Source organism: Stegodyphus dumicola, chromosome 10 (genome assembly GCF_044657685.1).
Source record: "Stegodyphus dumicola isolate Sdum_Otavi_A_Nest chromosome 10, ASM4465768v1".
Classification (NCBI taxonomy): Eukaryota; Metazoa; Arthropoda; class Arachnida; order Araneae; family Eresidae; genus Stegodyphus; species Stegodyphus dumicola.
Genome location: NC_140777.1, coordinates 83703408 through 83711413, shown reverse-complemented (window position 1 = coordinate 83711413; position 8006 = coordinate 83703408). Strand labels below are relative to the sequence as shown.

Sequence of the window (8006 nt, the reverse complement as noted above, 5' to 3'; positions counted from 1 at the left end):
AGGAACTTGTTATCTGTGTTCAATATTTGATTAATTGAATACAGCACAACAGATGCCTTTGTTGAGGGCTTTTTACAGCATTTGATTCATATTTACATTACATATGGGGAGAAACTATGAATACTTCCAAGTAGCCAGTCCATCCTCCAAATTTCAGATCAGTAGTATTTTGAAATTTTAGCTACTTTATACAATAATTTACAACTAATGGAATTAGGTTATCTGAATACAGCAAAGCACACACTGCTATTTGCCTAAGGGGAGAATGCTTTCGTGGAGAGCTTTCTAAAAGAATTGGCTCATATATTTGTTACCATTTGAACCCCCATGTAAACAGCTTGTTTGCCTGGGTATTAAAACCAGATTCAAGTTTCCAGGATTCAGCAGGTTTAATCACTTGATCACTACTGCATTCCTTAAATATGAATAGATTTTGATAAAACAAATGAGAAAATAAAGATTGGGGAGGTATAAAAATATAATAAGGACAATAACAATATTATTTATATAAAGCATATTTTATTTTTGAACACAAACATAATTAAAATGATCATTTCATATCTGCACAGCAGACATTAGAAAATATATAATCCAGGTAGGAGTTGTAACAGCTGAAATCCAGTTACTTGGCTCTTGAAATATATTCATAAGAACTGCATTATCATTTTTATAAAATAAATATCAGAATATATATATCATAGCTGTCAACCTTAAATCTGAAAAACCAGGGGGTTTTCAAACTGTGCGGTAATGCGATCTTAAGAGAACGCCAAATTGATATTACTTGCATTATAATGTATGGTTCAGGTTACTGAACATTCTGATAAAAAATACATTAATATTTAATTAGGTATTCTAAATTTTATGTTTTTTGGCTAGTTCTATTTCATTTTGTAATTTTCTCAAATTTGTGCTGACAAAATCCAAAGTATGAAAAAAGCCTTTATTTTCAAAGTATTTTTAAATATGATAAAAATGAAATTAACAACTAATGCCAAGATAAAATTAGTTTACTGCAAATTTAAAACATTATGGCACATGTGGATGAATGCAGCAGAAAACAAAACAAATCTCTTCATTTCATATTGCTTAGGTTACAATACTTCCATATGAATGGCATATAAAGAACCTGTTTTTGTATTCCCCTTTGCCTGGTGATATTCATTCCAGTTCACGGTGCACTCTGAAAGGTAAAGAGAAAATGCCACCACATTCAATGATTTGCAGTGAAGCATAAGGAATTCAAAAGAGTATTGACAGCTGTGATATCTATACTATTAAATATATTTATAATTTACTCCAAAATGGGAGTTTTAACAATTACATTTTTATATTTATATGCTTATATTAACTGCATTAAGTTCTTTAAATGTATTTAAAAATATACATTATAAAAATTATTAATGCATTCGTTTTGAAATATATGAAAATAAAAATACTTGAGGAATTAATGATATATTTATGTATATATAATGTCTACCTGAAAAGTCTGTCCAATAATGTTATTTTAAACTTCAACATGCATGCAGGTGTTCATTTGAGACATATGTGGCTAATTTTATCACTGGATTTATAAACACTTGTTATCCTAAATTAACTGAAACAAAAGTGTTTCATGTCGGTAATAACTGAGAGGGGACTGTGTAAACAATGTTGGCTAAGCTCATTTTCGACACTGCATTTTGCATAAATTCCAATATAGAAAAAATACTACTGAAGCGTACTGAAATTTAAAGAGTGGCGATGCAGTTTCTGATAGACTGTGCAGGGAATGTTTTGAAAAATATTAAGCAGGTCATTTTGAACTTTATGATCGACCACTCCCTGGATGGCCATCTTTGATCGATGATGATATTGTGAAGCCCATGCTAGAGCAAGATCCTTTGTAGACAGCATCAGAGATTGTGGAAAAGTTCAATTATGTTCAGCAAACTATTTCAGACCATTCGGAAACTAGGATTGATCTACAAATATTTCAGATGGATGCCTCAATGAGTTAAGTGAGAAAAATTTGTATCAAGTATCAAGCATTAGGAAAAGAGCATACCATGAGCCTCGACAATCTATCCATCCCACCTCTTAACTGAATTTCAGCCTGAAAGAAAAGCTTAGTTCAGAGAGATATTGTTAGCAAATGAATGATTTAAACAAAGCAGTCATAGAAAAGAGGCCGATGTTCAATAGAAAGATCACCATACTACATCATGATTTTGGCAGACCACATGCTGCTTTAGTAACTTATCAGAAAATCGCAAAGCTAGATTGATAAATTCTGCTGCATTCACCGTACTCTTCAGACATAGCAACCTCTGATTATCACTTGTTTCTCTCTGCAAAAAATTTTTAAGGGAAAAAATTCAAAAGTGAAGCAAATATCAGCCAAGTACTTCTTGAGTTATTTGCCTCTAAGGACAAGACATTTTTCAAAAATAGTATCTACAAATTACCATCACGCTGGCAAGAGGTCATAAGTAATGATGGCAATTGTAGTGTACAGTAAATATTATTGAAGGTATGAAAATGTATTATTTTCTTTCACTTCCTAAATTGACGGCTACCCAAGTACAAAATCATGTTTTGTTTTTTTATTAAATCTTATGAAATAGTTTCTTTCTTTTCTTTTCTTTCTTTCTTTCTTTTTTTTTTTTTTTTTCTTTTTTAGATGTGTGTGTGTGTGTATTCTAATATTTCTTTAAAAGTAGCTTTTTGGAAGTTTTGTTTTCAAGTATTTAGAAATGAAAATTCTAACAAAACAAACAGAAGCATGTATTTGCATTTATCTTCTACACCAGCAATTCATTGTCTGTTGCTTTGAACCCATCAGTAATTTCTCAAATTAAAATTGCAAGGTGTCCTTTAATAGAATATGAAAAATTATTATTTTCTTTTACTTCCCAAATGGGCAGAATTTTCCAGTAGACTTTATATTTATTGCATACACTTAATAGCAAGTCTTTAAGAATTCAATTAGAAACAAATTTAAAATTTAAGTGATAAAACTATAATAATATGAAAAATGACTAAATTTTCAAATTAGCAAAGTTTCAAAAATAATTTTAGTTAATATCCTAAAAATTAAACTTTTTTTATACATAATTAGTTTAAAATTGCATATATAAAGACAATTATCACATTATGTCAACTTGGCAATAAAAAAGCATGTACATATCAATCAATATATTACAAGCTTGGCTTAAGAGAGTTCTAAATGACAAAGCACTTGGTAAGTGACATATATTATGCATACAGAAACAAATTACATACAGAAAATTATATTTTTCTAAACCTTAAATGCTATTAAAAAACCCAGGGAAAATGTTTTTAATATTTCTGTAATTTTTTCTGATATTATAAAGTCTAAATATTTACATATACAAGATATCTATTTGTTTGATAATTATTTCATTTGATTAATAATCAGAACATTATACACAGTAACAAACCAAATGGTTAGAAAATTCTTTCAGTCATTTTTCACCTTCTAAAATATTTCCACTTGCAGATAAATTACAGAAAAAAAGATTTTTTTTTTTTTTTCCATCTTCAAAGATTACTTTCTTAAAATACTGTACAAAGCACCAAATATCTACACAACTAGAGGCACTATAAACTTTATTACTGAGTTTTTAAATGTTATAAAATATACACAATCTTGAAAATTTGACAGAATGGGAAATTTTTATGCAAATCTAAGTAATGACAAATTTAAAAGCCAAATGATGAGTCAGATGGGATACACTAAACAATATACACAATCTAATTCATCAAAATTATCAAAGGGATTACCAACATTGCTAAAGGAATATATTTTTAATATTACAAAAATTTTCAAGACATAAATATCAATATTTGTTTTGCTACAATTTGCATGTATACGTTTTCAGATTATTGGTAGTCAAAAATAAATATTCCCATTCAGATTTGGATCTTCCATTTTGAAATTTTATAAATTTCAAGCAGTATGTCCAAAGAATGCAAATAATTCTTACTTAATTTAGTGGTTCTTAAATGTTAAAAATGACTTATTAATTAATTTAAAGAAAAATTGATGAAACACGCCAATAAATAACCCTATTTTCTCAATTATGTGATATTTCATGGGCAGTACTGGGAAAACTTAAAATATTGAAAGGAAATATTTTCAAAACAATATATATATATATATATATATATATATATATATATATGTGTGTGTGAACAGTTATAACATTTTTATTGCACGTTTATAATAAAACCAAAATAAACAGCAAGATTTATATGTCTGTTAAAATTTTCCAAAATAATTTTAATCCCAAATATTATTTATCAAAACATTAACATTGTTTAGATAATGTTAAGAATAGGCATAAAAAAATGGGGAAAATTCAGCCTCTGGACTTGATTTCAAACACGATTCAGTACATTTCAAAACATAAATAATGCGATTTATTGAAAACAGTCTTTTTTTTAATTCAACACTCAGAGGTAAGTCAAATAACTGTTTAGTTTTTGATTTAAAATAAATACGAACCTGAAGTTCTTCAGTTTTAGAATTTCTTCCAGGGCACAATGTACTTTAATTTAAAAAAAGACTCAAGAAATTTTCATTTGCATTATTTTACTTTAGGTAATAATGAGATTAAGTACTAGCACTTTTGTTCTGTGGCTGGTAATAATAAATTATGATGAGATCAAATACAAAACTTGTAGTTACGTAATTACATCATATGGCACTAATGCAACAGCAAAAATTTATTACCAAGTTATTTTTACCAGAGACTTGCAAATTACATTTCTTAAAAGAATAAATACAAGGGAGTGATTGCACAAAAAATACTAGATTGTACAATGATAGTTTTTATACATTACGCATATGTTGCCATACCTTTCTGAAAGATCCTCACTACTGAACATGAGTACGGAAAGGAATAATTACTCAGAAACATCTTGTTTTTTATTACACAAGAAACTAAAACAAAAAATTGCACAATATTCTTATCTATTAATATTCATTACTTTTTATATGAACTGTATTCATCCATGTTTTAAGAATGAAAAGAATTCTATTTATGCTATATTTCAAGACTAGCCTCCCCTTCCAAATTTTTGATGAATACTTTTTGGTATTAATAAATAACAAAGACTTAGCAATAAGGGGATGCTAATACAACAAAGTGCATTTATCTTTATCTAAAGACTTAATTATTATTTATTTGTATGGCTAAATAATAACAAAATATAAAAAGCGGGACTAATGCATACAAAAGTATACTATAATACACAACTGCTTTGTAGCTCCTGAACGTAAGACATCTGGTGAAAATAATTATATATTTGCAGTGGTCAAACAGATTCATACACAAATTTTTCTCATCGTGTATAATATACTCTATAATACAAAGTTTTAGATCTCCATAATGAATATGAATTATCAAACTTCAACAAGTAAACCCCTTGACCTGGATAATTATGACTGCCTGCATATACTTCTTCATGACAGTCCCTACGATACACAGGAATGATTACACTCAATGGTGGTCTATCAGACAATGCGACTCCTCTTTCTATATCATGACGAGCTTGTTCGAGCTCTAAAAAGAGAAAGAAAATTACATTTAAAAGCAATGAAAATAATATTTCATTAGGAAAAACATTATTAATTCAATAATAATAATAAAAAAAAAAAGGTATTTGAAAGAAACATTACATTTATATGATGTATAAGAAAAATTTCTCTCCAAAAACAGATATCAAGATCAGAGAGGAAAAGGACGGTTATATTAGAAAACCATATATATATATATACAGTACAAAGTCCGGACTTCGGCAATTCCGAATTTGGGATTTTTCCGGATATTAGATCATCAGTTTAAATCTAGTAAGATGGCATGAAGAAATTATAAAATTAAAAATATGAAATCGTGATTTATGAAATAATGAAGTATTTATGATCTAAAGAGTATCAAAATTTAAAAAAAAAAGTCTTAATATTTATTTGTTTACCTTATTAAATATTTCTTTCAATGCAAGTTGCTTCGTTTTTTGTGCTAATATTTTCTCTTTAATTCTGTAGACAGGCATAATCTCTTGTTTAGTTACATTGTTGAAGTTCTGTAACTGCTGTTTCGAGAATTCTGACTAACTTGTCAATCAAAATTTTCTTGTTTTCAGTAACTTCTCTGTCACTTCTTCACTACCAGTAGTGGTACTTTCTGGATCTGAAACCATACTACACATTTTGCCACTCATTAATTGATTGATGATTGAGAAGCATTGTCATCACAATGAAAAACTTCTTTTATATCATCTTCATTTATTACCACTTCTCCACATTTTAAAAAATCCGTTAATTGGAAAATTTCACCTTTGTTTTATGATATCCGAAAACCTTTAAAATTAGCGGTTATCATCATCAAATTTAGTTATCCTTCACTATACATATTTGTCTGTGCATCATGAGCTTGGCGACTAAATGACAAGTTGTTCCGTTAAATTTTATCTTGCTTCTATCATGCACTGAGACAATTAAGCCTGAATTGTATTAGTTATTTATTATACTTATGTCTATTTCTTGAACATGCTTAAGGCTTATCAGAGTTCTGAATAAATAAATTCTCACATATACTTAAGCCTTATTGAGGGCCGGCGATAGATATCTTATCGCCTGATGCTGTCTCTGTGAGTCCTAAATTCTGCGACTCGGTGCGGCCACATGAGTTCTGGCACTGGTTCTGGATTTATGTCAATAACAAATCAGTTATTCTTAATTCAAATAGCCCTAAATGTAATCTTTGGGTCTATGAGTATCATCAACAAAATCTATTTTTAGCATATGGAAAGAAATTTTTGGTAAATTTTTCCTCGTCAACATTTTTTAGTGCATTTAACTTAAATCTGTAATCATTGGCAGGCGTAGTGTCAACATAAAAGGTTACCATAATCCTTTATTATTCAATTACTAACATAAAAAACAATTTTAGGCATCGCTACATGAGTCATTACCCAATTTGTCATGTTTTGATAAACATGCGATGATGAAAGGAAAGTATAATAAATAATGATTCGCCAGGTTGGTATCAGAACAACGATGCATCTATGTGGAATGTTTGGGTTTGAGATGTATGCCAAGCAGATATGCAGCGATGGAGACAAATTACTGATTGTAAAAATTTATGCTAAAATGATTGTTTCTTCAATAGCAAGGTATTTTATTTAGTGTTTAAGTGAAATTAAGAATCAGGAATCAGCCTACGAGAAAACATTGTTGGTGGTTTTGAGGTCCGGAATTTAAATCATTCCAAATAATGGATGTCTGGATTTTGGACTTGTACTGTATATGGCACTTTTTAATATAACAGTCTCTTTTCTAATATATATATATATATTCAAACAAGTAATTTTTAGTAATTTAAAAAGCCGAATACTTGTGCTATATCTGCCAAGTAATAAATCAATAGTTTATAATTAAAAAGTTTTTTTTTAATACGTCACCTCCAAGGAACATAAATTTAATTAATGCGATGAATTATTGGAATAAATCTGAGTTAGTATTTTAAGTACAAGTTATTTAGATTTTTATTGTAGTAAAAATATTATAGTTGTATAGAAGTAGTATTTTAAACTGGAAAAATTCGAAGCAGTGAAATTTAAAGTACTAAAAGGTAGCCACTGTTATTGACAGATTGGTTATTGTTAATTAATAGTGGATTGGTTTGTTCTCCTTGACAAGTCAGTTAATCTATGGTCAATAGCAATGGCTACTTTTTTAGTACTTTCAATTTTACTTTTCAACTTTGCTACTTCGAATTTTTCGGGTTTAAAATACTATTCCTATACAGCTTATTAAAATATTTTACTACAACAGAAATATAACTAACTTATACTTAAAACAGTAACTCAAATTTATTTCAATAATTTATTGCATTAATTAAATTTACATTCCTTGGAGATAATATACAAAAAAAAAAAAAAAAAACCTTTTCTAATTATAAATTATGTATATATGTGTGTGTATGATGTTAGAAGCT

At 28.4% G+C, this 8006-nt stretch overlaps 1 protein-coding gene across 1 annotated transcript in view; it reads right to left on the bottom strand.

Moving 5' to 3' along the window:
- Positions 1 to 499: 499 nt before the first annotated feature.
- Positions 500 to 8006, bottom strand: part of LOC118202195 (Golgi resident protein GCP60-like) — a 61241-nt gene continuing 53734 nt past the window's right edge. Inside the window, exon 8 of the mRNA XM_085825176.1 lies at positions 500 to 5570. Within this exon, the coding sequence (XP_085681302.1) occupies positions 5350 to 5570 (221 nt within the window). The 3' untranslated portion in view covers positions 500 to 5349. The remainder of the gene's footprint in view (positions 5571 to 8006) is intronic.